The 15,400-nt window shown below is 41.3% G+C and overlaps 3 protein-coding genes across 5 annotated transcripts; 1 reads left to right on the top strand and 2 right to left on the bottom strand.

The window, feature by feature from the left end:
• Position 1: 1 nt before the first annotated feature.
• On the bottom strand, positions 2-2,144 carry nudt15 (nudix (nucleoside diphosphate linked moiety X)-type motif 15). 2 transcript variants are annotated; one of them, XM_056370832.1, is made up of 3 exons: positions 1,882-2,144; positions 705-922; positions 2-605 (listed from the first exon to the last, which is right to left on the bottom strand). In XM_056370832.1, the coding sequence occupies exons 1-3, from the start codon at positions 2,028-2,030 to the stop codon at positions 499-501; spliced, it is 474 nt and encodes a 157-aa protein (XP_056226807.1). In that variant the 5' UTR covers positions 2,031-2,144; the 3' UTR covers positions 2-498. The 2 variants fall into 2 exon arrangements, with proteins under 2 accessions (XP_056226807.1, XP_056226808.1); XM_056370833.1 differs by having other exon boundaries at positions 705-901; positions 1,882-2,141.
• Positions 2,145-2,917: 773 nt separating this feature from the next.
• Positions 2,918-6,748, bottom strand: LOC130165339 (uncharacterized). 2 transcript variants are annotated; one of them, XM_056370535.1, is made up of 9 exons: positions 6,583-6,748; positions 6,148-6,319; positions 5,050-5,571; positions 4,898-4,960; positions 4,446-4,654; positions 3,466-3,625; positions 3,242-3,366; positions 3,105-3,137; positions 2,918-3,005 (listed from the first exon to the last, which is right to left on the bottom strand). In XM_056370535.1, the coding sequence occupies exons 1-8, from the start codon at positions 6,589-6,591 to the stop codon at positions 3,129-3,131; spliced, it is 1,269 nt and encodes a 422-aa protein (XP_056226510.1). In that variant the 5' UTR covers positions 6,592-6,748; the 3' UTR covers positions 2,918-3,005; positions 3,105-3,128. The 2 variants fall into 2 exon arrangements, with proteins under 2 accessions (XP_056226510.1, XP_056226509.1); XM_056370534.1 differs by having other exon boundaries at positions 2,918-3,366.
• Positions 6,749-7,317: 569 nt separating this feature from the next.
• Positions 7,318-15,341, top strand: trim25l (tripartite motif containing 25, like). Its single transcript, XM_056370134.1, has 17 exons — positions 7,318-8,080; positions 8,947-9,042; positions 9,145-9,378; positions 9,767-9,926; positions 10,012-10,044; positions 10,144-10,182; positions 10,268-10,312; positions 10,404-10,457; positions 10,546-10,593; positions 10,697-10,741; positions 10,855-11,058; positions 11,200-11,304; positions 11,492-11,527; positions 11,630-11,698; positions 11,807-11,872; positions 12,021-14,850; positions 15,076-15,341. Exons 1-16 carry the CDS (start codon positions 7,451-7,453, stop codon positions 12,593-12,595), a joined length of 2,439 nt encoding a protein of 812 aa, XP_056226109.1. The 5' UTR covers positions 7,318-7,450; the 3' UTR covers positions 12,596-14,850; positions 15,076-15,341.
• The last annotated feature ends 59 nt before the right edge of the window (positions 15,342-15,400 follow it).

The following is a 15,400-nucleotide window of genomic DNA, read 5'->3' as shown; positions in this document are numbered from 1 at the left end:
ATATGGCTGCAGAAACAGTTTTTATTAACAGCTGAAAAGTGTATTTGAATGTTTATATCTGTCCACAAACTTCCATACGTGTCATATTGCAGCCAATAGTTGGAGTTGGTGCATTAATTTATTCCAGAGACTATTTGTTTTCATCTGTAAATATCATGACATATAGCCGACATTACCTGGCAATAAAAAGTGCAACAACTTCTCCATATCAACCAAAATATTCACATATATTATATTTTTTATTCTGTTCATTTGTGTGTTTTATTTGTGGCATTCTTTGCTTAAAATCTGAATAAAATCAAAGCTGACTCTTCTACTATATTTGTAACCGTTCTTAATATTGGCAGAAATTACAGTATGTATCATGACATTTGAGGAAAAGGTATCTACTGTATGTAAACTGACCACTGATGTAAAACAAGGTATTAAATATACGTCTGTTTATCCCCTGAGGTAGGATAAGTTTCCTAATCTAACATGCAGTTTCAAGGCTGAGTTTCAGTGCTTGTTTCTGAACGGCTGGTAGCCTTGTTGTCTCAGACCGGCCAGCGGCAGGAAGAGCTGCTGCTCCGGAGGAAACTCATCCCAGTGTGTCCACGTCCAGCCTGAGGGGGAAAGGACCACAACTTCATTCTTATCATCTGCTCAGGTGGGCAGAGATTATTACCCCCCCCCCCCCCAATTTAAAAACCAATTTCACATACCCTCGTTCTTCTCCGGCTCCAGGTTCTCTGGCTCTCCTGACTGCTTCCTGTCCAGGTCTCCGTGCATGAATATGGTGACGTAGTGGTACTGCTCCTCCAGCCTGATGGAGTTCACCACTGACGCAAGGCGGACGTTCACCAAACGCACCCCAGCTTCCTCCAGCACCTCCCTGTGAGCGCATTCCTCCCACGTCTCTCTTTCAAGGACATTATATTCTCTAGGTCAATGACGTATAACGATTTTCAACTGGGCAATTTTAAAATACACAAAATAAGAATATTTATTTCAATAATCAAATATTACAAATGTTCAGTACACATATATTCATATTAGATTTTTTAATTAATTGATTTCAGTGTTTTTTCACCCAGATGAATTGGCTGTGGCCTTAAAAAAATGTTATGTGGTGCAATATAAAGTGTTTAGCAACAAAGAATTTACTTATTTTGAGTTTTTGTAAATAATGATCTCAATTTTTTGTTGTACAATGTCACAGACTGAACAGACTTTTCCTATAAATTGGATAAAACTGATAAAACTTAATCATACTGTATCAGTAATATATATTTCGGCCACAGAAATTAGATATTTTTATTTTGAATTTAATATAGTTATTGCTATTATTGGTCGCACCACATGATATTTTGACACTTTTAAGTGACAGAAAAATAAAAAATACCTAGAGGTTTTTGAAAAGTTAAATTGAGCACATAAACAAAAGAGTTACTACATATATATGGAATCTTTTTGTGAATTTAATCCTTTTTTTAACTGCAAAAATTGCACGTCATTGACCCCTGTACTGCACATTCACTGCCTCTGACTGTCTTTAATGGATCTTCAAGGATCTCAGAATGGTTATGCAGCTTCACCACACTGCATTTACAAATATAGAAAATAAGTATTTGTGAAAACTTATTTGGCAGACACTAGAAACAATGCAGATTCACAATATGTTTTTAATATTTTATAATATCAATATATGGGAAGAATTCGGCGTAATAATAAATGTGTCATCAATCATAGTGAAAGGAGTGAAGCGCATGTTTTGTCAGAATAAAGGTGTTTGGTGAATAACAATAACAATATTAATAATAATGAAAACCAGTGTTAAACAACCATATAAACGCTGTTAGCCGGTGTCGGATTTGTGGATGAGGTTTGCTGTCCACCTACCCAAACTCCAAATGACCACCGGGCAGCTGGTACGTCCCTTTGCCCACAGCGCTCCTCCGTTTCCCCAGGAGAACACACCCGGGGTGGGCCGAGTCTGTCACCAGCACCCCGACCCCCACCCCGGGCCGTTTAACTGTTTTATCTGACATGTAGGAAAAACAAAAACTCACGCCTCGTAAACGGGACAAAGTTAGCAAAACTAGCCCGCGCTAACACGGTAGAGTCGCTATTCGGGAGGTGCAAGAGTTTCACCTCTGTGTACTTCCGGGTTCGTTTTACAGATCGTCTGGAAGAGCCATGATTGTATTAGACCTTTTAATAGGAATCCAGACTCTCTCTTGTTGGTCCATTAACTTGTTGTTTGGTTTTGTGAAACAGGAAAACAACAATATTGAGGTATGTGAGAAAATAAATAACTGATATAACAGTTTATATTTTCCAATTAGCTGGTTATTTTTTAATTGGCTGGGCACCAGGTGCACTTTCTTCACAATTAAACATACTTTGGCTAAACTTTGCTTTTAATTTCAAAGCCAAAACTTATATAATTAGTTTTTTTCTTTAATATTATGTACATTAATTTCACAGTACAGGGGTGCAACACTGCCACCTACTGACAAGTTGTGCTTAGTGTATATTCTGGTAAAAAAAAAAATCAGCTATAATCACTGCTCTTAACAGCTGTAAATCAATGTATATCTTGACTTAGATATGATGAGGCTTTGTTTGAAATTAAGGGATATATAGGAATGAACATGTGGCAAAATATATAAAAATAAAAAAAAATAAAGCATTTAGCAGGCTATAGTGATATCAGACTTTTACTCATCATTGGATATTATTATATTGGATTATTAAAAGTAAAAGTCGATGCATCAGTCAAGATTTCTTTTCGATTCTGTGATGCAAATTCAGATTTGATTAATTGATCCTAGAAACTCATAAGTCTTCTTCATTAATAAGGACAAAAAGTTTGAGCTAAACCAAACTTGAATTGATGGTGCACAAGTTTAATTAAACACACCGAACACTGAAAATCAATTCAGTCTTTTAATTAAAGAATAGAATTAAAGACAGAAAGAAGATACAGAATGGATGTGTAAGACAGCAGATTAAATGTCCTCCTGTGAAAAGAGCAATAAAGATATTTTAGTTTTTTGTGAATATTTAAAAACAGTACAGTGTTAGTAGTTACAGCTTTTAACTTTTTAATATTCACTTACCAGGATTTCTTTAGAACATAGAGATCAATTAATCTGCAAAAAGACATATTTTCATTAGTAAACTCTGTATATTGAGTTCAATTCATATTGAGTTTTAAGCTTGTAGGATAAATTCACTGCCGGTGTTCAATACCCACCACTTCTTCTCTCCTTCCCTCTGCTGCTTCATCCCTCTCTGCTACCTGCTGCAGCCATTTCTTCACCGCAGACTCCACCGCCTCGTCTGCAGCTCTGGCACACACACTGTTCCTCCTCACTGCATCTGGAAATGAAAGACGGCAAACTTAAAAGCTGTCGTTTAAATTTTAGGTTTAACTGTGCAAAAGCGACCATTTGTTTGTTTGTTTGTTTTTTAACATACCGTTAACAATGTTATTCAGACATGAAGTCGCAAAGGACACCTTGTTGTTTTTCCCTCTCCAGTCCATCCTCTTTGCAAATGTGTTGGACAGCATCCTCTCCAGTATCCTCTGCACTGTTTGATCAATAGGACGTCCATCAGTGTCCCCGAAAAAGCTGATCTGAGAACACAGATTAATGTCACTCCATGAAAAAGTGAACCCAAAATAAACAGCCTGTGATTCACAGTTAAGGAAGGAATAGATGATGGACATATTGCATATGACTTTATGTGTATTTGTACTGGATTCATGATTATTTTATGATCTTTATTAACCAACCTGACACAAATTATTACCCGTCCTTTCTACCGACGTGTATGCAGCACTAGCTTAACACACTGAGCACCAGCTAGCCAAGGTTAGATAGATAAGACAACTTAAATGTGAAAAGATACTATAGTCCAGTTTATAACATTATCTGCATCTTCAAGTGCTCTTCTTCATCAATAACATTTTGTAGATATGTGATTTAAAACCTCTTCTCATAATGTCTCCTTTCTCAGACTAAACTAAAAACCTCCTTAGCTAGCTAGCTTTCTTAGCCTAGCTTGTTAGCTTAAATGCTTTAGCTCTATTGACAAGAGTTTATACAATGATACTACACTGAATGCAGTACAGTTAAGATAATTACCATGACAATAATTGGTTGGTGTAGTTTCATTACAAACGTTAGCTTGAGCTAAGTAGCTAGCTGAAAATGTTGTGATGTGTGTTTTAGCATTGTTTAGCTAGCCACACAGTCTGACCTGCTCAACTGAAAGTTTAAAGTAAAGTGAAAGATAGTACTTAGAAGAGTAAAATTAATTAAGCTTCATTTTGTTTTGTATCTCCAATTTAATTATTTAAAAGTGTTACTTATTGATGTAATCATTTATATTTATAACTGATAACCTCATCACATTTAGATAGTTTTGTGGCTCTATACAACATAACTTCTTACAAGTTGATTTTTTAACTCTGGAGTTTCATTGAGCTTCAGCTCTAAGAGAGTGAGTCCTTCCTCGTCTGTGATGGGGAACATGGCCTTCAGTTCAGCCTCAGTGGAGTCATTAATGCCGTCTGTGTTGGTGAGTTTCAGCAGCAGCTGCAGGATTTGGTTCTGCTGCTGCTGAAGGACTCTCAGCTGGGTCAAGATGTCCTGCTCGACTGCTGTGGGAAAGTATAAACAGACTGTCAGCACATGGTTTATCCACCTGAGAGGCTTTCATGTGATGTAACACATTATAAACAAACATTATCTTGCAATACATAAGTGTTACCAGTCATTTTCTGTAGGTTTATCACAGGTAATGAACAAAAGAATATAAATAATATTAGAAATAAATTACATGGTGACAAATCTGGTTAAATCTGTTGTTAAATAGATGTTTTACTTAGTTTGAATTTGCTTACGAGTGGGATTGTGATGACACTTTGATCCACTAACAGCTGATTCAGTTGTTACGTTGAGCTGGCCTGTGAAAAAAGACAAACATTTCCATCATTATTAAAGTAAAAAAAGAAGAAAGACTTCCAACTTTGTTGTATAAAAGAAACAAAAATACCTTTGAGGGCTGAACTTGAAGTTACACCTGAGTGTTTCGTTTTCATGTGGATGTTAGGGCGTCTTTTATTTATCACCGCATTGCACTGTGGGCATTCTGCAAGCTTCTTTGGCCCTAGTTTTGATTGACATGACTCATCTGAAGGTGCTGAGGCCAGCTCATTATTTAAACCTGGTCCTTCAGTCGGTGGGGGAGCCACGATGTTTGAAAACGCGTCTGAGGTCCATGCTGTTGCATAATCTGTCTCACATGAGCGCAGAGTGTCATTGATGGGAGCACAGGTTGGACTCTGATCAGCGTTAGGTTGCTCTCCTGACGATGGAGACGCAGGTAGCGACTGCTCTGCATCATCATCATCATCACCATCATGAGCTCCAACACCGGGGCAGACAGACACACCCGCTGTATGTTTTCTGTTCAGATGATGGATGAACTGATTACGATTCAGGAACAGTTTCTCACAGAAACAATGGAAATGAGCTTGTGGTCGACATCCCAGGTTGCACTTGTAGATGCTGTACCCTGTGGGTGGGAAGAAGAGTCACAATTAATAACTACACTAAATGTTGATTGTGTTGAAGAGCCTTACTAGACACCATTACAATCTGGATTAAACTATGATATTTTATTTTAAGTGTATTAGGCATTTATAAAATACACGCCCTCAGGGAGACACGCTCCAACCTCTAATGTAAATACATAAGTTTAATGTTTTTTTCATACACAGCATATTACAAAGTAGATATAGAACCTAATTTATGACGTTGGACAAATAACTTCCTTATTCTGGTAGATTCAGCCTGAATTGAACCACAAAATATCTCTTCATTACAATCAATTTACAACGTTTCAAACTGTTTCCTGTTTGCAGCTGCTGCGATTTGTGCAAATATAACAGGTGATCAATAATGATTTATGAGATTATTTTTGTTGTATATGAATACGCCGAATTGTAAAGTCCCCACTATTATTGCCTAACATATACTCAGCTGTGTTCGTGATCCATACAATTAAATCAATTAGGAGTAAGACGATAAATTAGACACCTTTACAATGAAATTTGGCGCCTTGTGTTGATACATGACATCACTGATTTACCTTTAAAATGAACGGCTCTCGTAAGGTGACATTTCAGATGTCTCTGGACTTTATATCTGTGTGCCGGCTTGTAGACGTGAGGGCTGCAGAGGGGGCAGTGGTAAAATAAACAGCACTGAGAGCATTTCTGCAGCGGCGGCAGCTGCCTGCCCTCCTGCACGGTGATGTGGTACTAACACAGGGAAAGGAAAATACCACACTTTAAAACAAAACTGTATTTATAACATGTCATAAAATGTAACAGGGTTGTCTGTTGACGACAAAACACACTTAGCAATTCATAGAAGTTATTTTGAAATGTAAAAAAAAATTCAGATTTACTGAGAAGGGAAGAGAGCTGGGGACATATTTACTCAGGGACTAGTTTTAGCAGGAAGCTAGCAAAGCCAGTCTCGCAAAGGGAAATGGTTTTGATATGAAAAACAGCGACATTACCTGCGACATTTAGGCCAACAACTGCTCTCAGCTCTCTCCTGACTACAGCAGCATAAACTACACTGACATGACACTAATCTGCAGATTGTTTGTCTCTGTTTTCTTCAGTAAAACTAACTCAGTCTGCGTGTTGCTGCTGGGCTCAGACAGGTGCGCCCTCTACTGGCCGGGTGGACTCCTGCAGTGGCCACTTTTAGTGAGAGGATACCCTGTTTACCACAGGCACACACACCCCCACCACCACCACCATCCCAATGCCAGTGTTGCATTTGAGCCACTTTACTTGAGTATTTTCTTTTTATTTACTTGACAGATGTAGTTACTGGATTCAGAGAATAATCTTTTAAAATACTGGGTTCCCAACCGGTTTGACTTGGGACTCCTTACAAAAAGCAGTGTGCTGTTGGGCCCCTTGTCACATTTGTAATTTATCATGAAGCATCTTAAAAACTGTCTGAAATGACTGAAAAAAAAAATACAAATTTGTTTAGCAGAATTTTAAAGGGCCTGGTTTTGGAACCATCTGAACGAAACTTCCCAGTATCTGACTTCTACCACAGATTTGGTGAAATGATAAATTGATCGGTCTATTCACACCTTTATTTTCCTGGCATTTAGCAGTTTCCCACCGACACCCGTTTTCCCCGCTAGACCTGCCTGGTGGCTCTGGCCCCGCCCTGCTCACCTCTCCCAGCTCTCACCTGAGAGACAGCATTCCCTCCTGTGAGTCCAGACTAAACCGACCTCTTTGCATCTCTGGATCTTTCTCTTCCATGTTCTGCTTTATACGTGTAGAAATTTCTCATACCTACTAACCATCTCTGTATTCTGTCAGTGTGTTCCCTCTCTTTTGTCTGACGCCGTCACCATGAGTAGTAAACTGTGGACAGAGGAGCAGTTTAACTGCCCCGTGTGCCTGGATCTCCCCAACGATCCAGTCACCATCCCCTGTGGGCACAGCTACTGCATGGCCTGCATCAAGGATTACTGGAGCAAGGACGACCCCAAGGGGATCTACAGCTGCCCCCAGTGCCGCCAGACCTTCTGCCCCAAGCCCTCCCTCTCCAGGAACACCATGCTGGCTGAAGCGGTAGAGCAGCTCCGCAAGGGGGCCCTCATATCTGATGTGCGTGAATCTATGCGCAGCGCCCGCGGGGCTCCTTCCTCCTCATCCAGATCCAAAGGGAAGCTCTCCTCCTCAGCAGTGCCGTGTGACATGTGCAAAGGAGAGCAGCGAGCAGCGGTCAAGAGCTGCCTGGTGTGTATGAGCTCATACTGCGAAGCCCACCTGAAGCCCCACCAGACCAAGAAGGCCCTGAATAAGCACGAACTCATCGCACCCACGGGCAACCTGGCTGAGAAGATCTGCACCCAGCACAAGTACCTGCAGGAGTTCTTCTGTCGCCAGTGCAAGATGTTCGTCTGCTGGCTGTGCACCAGCAACCAGCACAAAGGCCACGAGTGTGTGTCCACCAAGGCCGAGCGCATGGAGAAACAGGTGGGCAAGTTATGGATGCTGCAGGGGCCTCAGGCTCCAGAGGAGAAGCCGGTGATGAGGGTCCCTCAGCCGGTAACCAGGGTGTACTGTTATGTGATTCAGTATCAAGTGTTTGGCTTGTGTTGCAGATAAAATCCTTTTGAGTAAGTTGAGTAATTCATTATGGATAAAGATGCATTTTACGTGTATTTGTTAAGCCAGGTGTGCGTCTAATCACTCAACCAAGGCTGCAACTGATTAATATTTTTATTACTGATAAATTAGCAATTATTTCCTCAATTAACTGAGTTGTTTGTTCAACAAAATGAGAGAAAATAGTGTAAAATATTTCCATCTCAAGCACAAACTGACATTTTTGCTTTAAAAAATTACGTTGATTGACATTTTCCCTGATGAAAATAACAGAAACAATAGATAAGATGTGAATGTGAGCACTCACACAGACTTTTCACATAAATACTTCCTGTTTGTACCCAGTGTGATATCAGCACACCTAACAATATCAGTACTTTTAATTTTGACTTGTTAAATATTTATAACAGATCATAAACTGGAACAGTTTTATTTATTTCCATAAACCACCTTAGATGGAAAGAGCTGTCTCTACAGGTGACAATCAATACTATATATCAACAGCATATCACCCCTATTGCTGATGGGTTTCTGGTTCAGTGTCATCCTCTCTCCTTTTGTTTGGGAGGACATGCCTAACTACATTCCTGTCCCTCGCTCCACCCTCTCACGCTGTCTGCTGTGTCACTCTACACACAGCTGTTTCCTCCTGCCGGTGTTGTCTTGGTGTCTGTGTGACTTTTTGACGTCAGAACGGGTTTTGGATGTCGTGTCTTTTATGTATCCCTCTGTAGAAAGTGCTGTTAGAGATGCAGACGGAGAATCAGCAGAGGCTGAAAGACAGAGAGCAGGAGCTCAAAGACATGAAGAAGGTGATGGAGGGGATGAAGGTCAGTCAGCAGAGTTCACCATGTTTACAATAACGTCATAAATTACACAGTTTACTCTGTACTCACCTACTGGAATCACCTTCTTCTTCGCTGCATGCACAGCGCTCTTCAGACAGGGTGCACGATGACACGGAGGAGGTGCTGTCGGACCTGCAGCGTTCAGTGGAGCGTCTGCAGGAGCTCCTGGAGGAGGTGCTGGATCAGGCCAGGCTGGAGAAGATGGGCCAGGCCCAGGAGGTGGCCGACAGTCTGGAGGCTGAGATCAAGGAGCTGAGGAGGAGGGAGACGGAGATGAAGGACCTGGTTCGCTGTGAAGACCACATTCAGTACCTGCAGGTAGACTGGGCTGCGTAGAGACGGGGTCGAGGGTTAGACTCTCACTCTCTTTTATTACAGCTCATCGTCATTCACACTACATTATTTAAACATGATGTTCATGTTAGCTGAGCGACATGCTAACGCTTTCACACTGAAGTGGGATCCATCTCTTCCTTGTTAAATACAGCAGATTTCAGGTGAAACACTCAGAGAAACCAAATCCTGCAAGGTTGGATGGTGGGTCCAGGTGGGCGGGGCTTGGGGCATGGCTGGGAGTTGTGACTGCTTTGTTGTGACATCACAAAGTTACAGGAAGTCCTGATGGCTCGTGTTAAGGAGGTTGGAGGTCCTGTCTGCTGTAAGGACGTATATTTCCTCTTAACAGTCAAACCATATGTTCCTTCAGACTTACGAGTCCATGTGCAGTCCCTTGGAGTCGGGGGACCTGCCCACTGTCGTGGTCAATCCGGAAGCTTCCTTTGAGCCTGTTCGTGACGCTATCCTGGACCTCAGGGAGCGAGTGGAGGACCTGTGCAACCAGGAGCTGGGCAAGATCACAAAACAAGGTCAGTCTGAGTCTTTTCTTGTTTATGCACCATCTTTTCTTTTCATGTTTTATAATGTTTCCTCTTATTGTCTGTTCTCTTCCAGTCAACGACACAACAATGTTCACTTTGGGAGACGGTAAGCTCTAAACGTTTTTCTTTTCAACATGAGCATGAATAAAGTTGTGATTGTGTTGAGCTTTCTTACTTAACTGTGACTTCCTCTTACCTCTTACAGCCAATCGGAGCGCGGGACAGAGAGCGGGGATATTTAAACGTGAGTCTGAATATATCATAGGATTACATTTTCCATAATCTCATTATTCTCATTATTCAAATAACTAATTTCTGATTTTCTTTAGTGTTTTCTGGTTTGGGTTCCCGCAACACAAACAGCCGTTCACCAGGTGTGTTCAGAGTTTTTCTTCTGTCCATCATCACTGCCTCTTTTCACTTTGTCATTTTTGATATGAATCTGAGTCTTTTCATGTCTCACAGCTTCTACTCCCAGTGTCTCAGTCGGATCGCGGAGTACAGACAGACGAGGACTTGGTACCGACATTCATTATAATATTCTATATATAACAACATCAAAAGTAATTCAGTATGTTCTTATTAAACATGACATTTAATTATTCAGGTATAGGCCTCAAAGGTCAAGATGTGAGGAGCAGAAATACACCACGAGGTGAGACTTTGTGTGCTGTTAATGAAGGATAAACTGTAGTGAGACTGACTCACAGTAAAAATGTGTGAACATGTTTTAAAAATATTCTTTTTCCTTGTTGCAGACAGAGGAAACACGAACTCCCCCAGACAGAGGAGAGAGGAGACAGGTTTGTCGACTTGACAAAGTTTAGGTGTCACATGTGAGATGTTTGATTGGTGTCTTGTTTCCTCCGGCTGTGTCTCAAACCTTGATCTAACACCTCACACGTCCTCCAAACAGTGAGGGAGACCAACTCCAGACCCAACCCCAGACCCAGTCCAACCCCCAGTCGCAGAGAGTCTCAGTCCCTCTGGAGTAGGTCCAGTCAGAACCAGATTGCTCCTGCTGCAGCTCCGACCCCGACTCCAATCCCAGCCACACCGGCTCCGGCTCCGGCTCCTGCTCCTGCTCCGGCTCCTGCTCCTGCACCAGCATCGACTGGAGGTATAATACAAACCTTTAGACAAAATGCATCTGCCGCCACCAGCTGGCCAAACCTGAACAGTGCAGTTCTGACAAACACTTGCATGATTGAAACACCTTTTATTTTTCATCTCCCTGCTCTGTCTCCTCCCCCCTGGTCAGCTTTCAGTCGGATGGCGTCCATCAGCAGCCTCTTCCGCTCCCATCGACGGGGCACCAACCAGGCCACCCCGGTCAACAACACACCACCTGCAGGAGGAAACCCATGTAAGGCCTGACTACACCTCCCATTACACGTTCATTCATACAGTATCTCATCTAATATGCTGCCATGGATCTGCCTTATCAAGTGTTGCAGACATTTTGCAGATATTTCAATTTAGTCAGTAGAGTTATGTGGCATGTACATTAAGTTTTTACTGTCTAAATGTGTGTCTCTGTTTACACTCAACAGGGGGGATGGCTGCTCTGTCTGAAACACCAACACAAAGTAAGAATATGTCAAATTAATATCTAATTGGCACATTCAGTCTGATCACTTGAAGATGTGTTGTAATACTAATGTGTTTAACATTGTCTCCTCACTGGACAGTTAACCCTGGTCTCTTTTTGGACTCGCCCACCCCTGACACCATGAATCATGCTCCTGTCTTTCCTGCTCGTGAGTAACATGAATGAAAATCTGAGATACTTGAAAAATCCAAAAGTGTGTAAGACAAAGAAAATCAAAAAGTGTTTGTGCATGAACTGACAAACTTTGATTTTCCAGTGAGAGAAATCAACCTGGACAGCATCCAGGCCCCAGAGCCCAGGACCAGAGAGGAGTTCCTGCAGTGTGAGTCTCAGTGTTTAACCACAACATTAGATTTTATATATTAGACGATGCAGAGAAGGTTTTATACTCATGTCATTGAATGTTAAGTTAACTTTAATGCTTGATGAATATTCTTGTGAATGACTCTCTCTGTCTGTCTCTCTCCTAGACTCTGTGACCTTGACCCTTGACCCCAACACAGCCCACCGCCGACTGGCTCTCTCAGACGTTAACACCAAAGCCACCCTGCAGGGGGCGGCTCAGCCCTACCCCGACACTCCCCAACGTTTTGACGGCTGGACCCAGGTGATGTGCCAGAGCCCGCTGTACGCCCAGCGCTGTTACTGGGAGGTGGAGTGGAGAGGCCGGGGATCATCTATGGGCGTAGCCTACGGGGCGTTGAACAGGAAGGGCTCAGACGCCAGGTCAGGTCTCGGCTACAACGCCCAGTCTTGGACCCTGGAGCTGTCGGACACCTGCTGCTCAGCCATGCACGACAATGAGAAGAGGGACATACCGGTCACCTACTCCCCCCGTCTGGGCATCTACCTGGATCTGTCCACAGGGACACTGTCTTTTCACAGTGTGGCAGAGAGCATGACACACCTTCACACCTTCCGCGCTAACTTCACCCAGCCACTTTACGCTTGCTTCGGGGTGGGGAGTGGCGTCGGGGTGGGTCTGGACTTTGCCCTTGGCCAGTTCTCCTCAAGCTCTGACAGCATCAAGATCTGTCCCATGTGAGGATGGAGACTGTAAATCAGTAACTCGGAAGTGTTCGTGTCGATAAAACTCATTCGAATCTGACACAATGACTGAAAGCGTTTTGTGAAGTTTCATATGTTAAATGCACTTAGTAAAGGAAGATTATGTTCTACACAAAAAACAAACATTGCATTGTTTACAGCCATGGTAGCAGCATGAAACTATTTATAATGTAGTTCTGTCAGTCTGAAATCTCAAAAACTATTGGCTGGATTTTATTATATTTTATATTATTTTTTTGTATTTTTTAATTAGAAGATCCTGCACATCCATGATCCAACGCAGTGGTGTTTAGATTTCTCATTTTCTCTCCTGACAAGTTAAAACTGGGGAGTTTGGTGACCTCAGGTGCTTCAACAATCTATAATAATGCATTGTATTTTTATGTTGATCATATGTTATGTATTTAATACCATTGTATATTCTAAAGTCACATAAATTGGAAATAATCAAAGTGGCCATACGGATATTTTTTACAATAACAATATATCAAATGACAAACAATGAAACCTACAGAGCTTTATGGTGAGCATTTATAAATAAATATATATAAATATATAAATATAATGGTGCTTTTAGCAGCTTAAGAGCGGACTGGCCATGCGGACCGTCAAAACATACATAAAGTTTTAAAGTTTTTACTGGCTCTATCAGTCTAATTCGTGTGACAGGACCATGGAGCCAATACTGGTCCGGTTTTACCGAAATGGGGAAACTCTACGAGCGGCTAAACTTTAGGGTCCCGCTTGACTCGGAACTGGCTTTTCTTCCCGTTAATATGTAAGTAGCTTGATGGTTCATAATGTTAAATGTCTGTTACGTTATCACAGTAGGCGTGTTAACGTTAGCTAACTTACCGTTCCTAATTTTATGAATGTGTTCGGCTCATGTTGCTACTGCTAGCTGGCTAACTGTCAGCATTGCCGTGGCTCATATCACGGCTATGCTAGCGTGGGCTAACGTGGCAGTGACGTTCGTTTACAGAACCTTTTTAAATAATTAACTAGTACCTCAAAAGTTTGTACAATGTGTATCTTTGTACCTCAAAAGTACAGTACTAAAGTATATTTGCTACCAAATACCTACAAAACTAATGAGCAGCTGGTGTACTTTGGGCTAATTAGCAAATGTTAGCATGCTAACATGCTAAACCAAGATGGTGAAAACCGATAAACATTACCGCCTAAACATGTAGCTCAAACCACTACTGTGCTTAGTTACAGCTAGCTTCACACAGCTGCTAGCAAGCCTCGAAACAGTCTAGTTTTAATGTATTTGTTGTAATGTATTATTTTGAAAGTATGTTACAGAAAGCTAGCTTGTATTAGCTGAAAGCTAGGAGTTGCGTGGTCTAAAATAGTCTTAATGTAGGACCAAACATTTATTCCAATTTTCAACCAATTTTTAACTTTTGCCTGTCATGAAATCAATCACACAATAACTGAATTCTAGCTCAAGACTTAAATAAACCAGTGTGTGAGTCAGAAGCTTTTTTCCATTGCTTTATTTAAAAAAAAAGGGCAACTGTATAATACCCATAGTTTACAGAGGATCATGATCTTAGAGGGGAGACATGAAGAGGATATCTTATATAGACAGAAACCTGAACCTCCTGCTTTACTGAAAGGAGAGCATATGACTACAAATAATGTAAAGATATGAACAGTCTGAATGTGTCTTCTTTCCTCTTCTCTCCAATCATATAAACATACAAAACATTAAACTCAAGCTCTTCCTCCAATGTTAAATATATTACAGCTGGTTAGCACAAAATTGGTTGCATACAGTATACACATATGTAAGCCAGAGTCCTCCATTTCTTCAGAAATAAAAATAACATTTGGCTTGATTTGGATTCCCTTCTGTGGGCCTCTTGTTATGAAAAGGGGAAAAAAAAAAGGAAAATAATGCTACATATATTAAAATCTTATGACAAAATGTTAGCTGACATTATTAAAACAGGCACAAACTTTGCTAAATCTTCTCGTCATGTTAGAATTTATATACTTCAGATAGTGATGTCAGTAAAACAAGGTTAAAAAGTAAAAGTGCAGTAACTGAGTGGTGGAGTCTGGTTGGACTGACACATAGGGGGCAAGCACAAAGCTCTAAGCTTACTTGTATATAAGCATGAGATTATGTGGTGTTATAAATAGAATATAGAATAAATATGATAATAATCCGACCTTCTGGCTAAAGTGTGAACTATATATGTCCTCGACATAACCCCCAAGGTCCATTTTTTTTTTTTTTAAAGTATATTTTTTTGGGCTTTTATGCCTTTAATGGACAGCACAGTGGAGAGTGACAGGAAACGGGGAGGCAGAGAGAGGGGGAATGACATGCAGTGAAAGGCCGTCCGATGCGGGATTCGAACCGGGGCCGACTGCAGCGAGGACTGTAGCCTCTACACATGGGGCGCCTGCTTAAACCACTACGCTACACGACGCCCCCCCAAGGTCCATTTTTAAACAGAAAACAACCACTCATAGTAATCCTGGATGTGATGTACAACTAAAATAATGTGTCAGTGGTTTTTCCCCTCTGAACAGACTGAACCTGAACGCCCCACAGGCCTGAGATAAACACAATGGCTGAAAACTTTTCTTTTAAAGCCCCAGCGCTGTGGTGAAATTTTTTCAACCAAGCAGTGATCCTAAAATGAACTCAACCTCAACCTCAAAAAATCCCACCGAGTGCAACTCATATATACAAACATGGCTTCACAGGAACAGAAATCAGAACAGTGCTGGCTCCTACATAAGGCCTCATCATATTAAAAAC

Source organism: Seriola aureovittata, chromosome 24, assembly GCF_021018895.1.
Source record: "Seriola aureovittata isolate HTS-2021-v1 ecotype China chromosome 24, ASM2101889v1, whole genome shotgun sequence".
In the NCBI taxonomy this organism is placed as follows: domain Eukaryota; kingdom Metazoa; phylum Chordata; class Actinopteri; order Carangiformes; family Carangidae; genus Seriola; species Seriola aureovittata.
The sequence above is the reverse complement of the archived record's forward strand: the minus strand, read 5'-3'. Positions and strand labels throughout refer to the sequence as shown.

Excerpts from the sequence above, each read along its gene's own strand:
- nudt15 (XM_056370832.1), bottom strand. The coding sequence starts at position 2,030 with ATGTCAGATAAAACAGTTAAACGGCCCGGGGTGGGGGTCGGGGTGCTG. Across the intron at positions 923-1,881 it reads GGTGGTCATTTGGAGTTTGG|AGAATATAATGTCCTTGAAA; the intron begins GTAGGTGGACAG and ends TCATTGACCTAG. Across the intron at positions 606-704 it reads GGAGCCGGAGAAGAACGAGG|GCTGGACGTGGACACACTGG; the intron begins GTATGTGAAATT and ends TTTCCCCCTCAG.
- LOC130165339 (XM_056370534.1), bottom strand. Across the intron at positions 4,655-4,897 it reads GTGTCATCACAATCCCACTC|CAGTCGAGCAGGACATCTTG; the intron begins GTAAGCAAATTC and ends ACTTTCCCACAG. Across the intron at positions 3,367-3,465 it reads TCTGAATAACATTGTTAACG|ATGCAGTGAGGAGGAACAGT; the intron begins GTATGTTAAAAA and ends TTTCATTTCCAG.
- trim25l (XM_056370134.1), top strand. The coding sequence starts at position 7,451 with ATGAGTAGTAAACTGTGGACAGAGGAGCAGTTTAACTGCCCCGTGTGC. Across the intron at positions 9,379-9,766 it reads ACCACATTCAGTACCTGCAG|ACTTACGAGTCCATGTGCAG; the intron begins GTAGACTGGGCT and ends ATGTTCCTTCAG. Across the intron at positions 11,059-11,199 it reads TGCACCAGCATCGACTGGAG|CTTTCAGTCGGATGGCGTCC; the intron begins GTATAATACAAA and ends CCCCCTGGTCAG.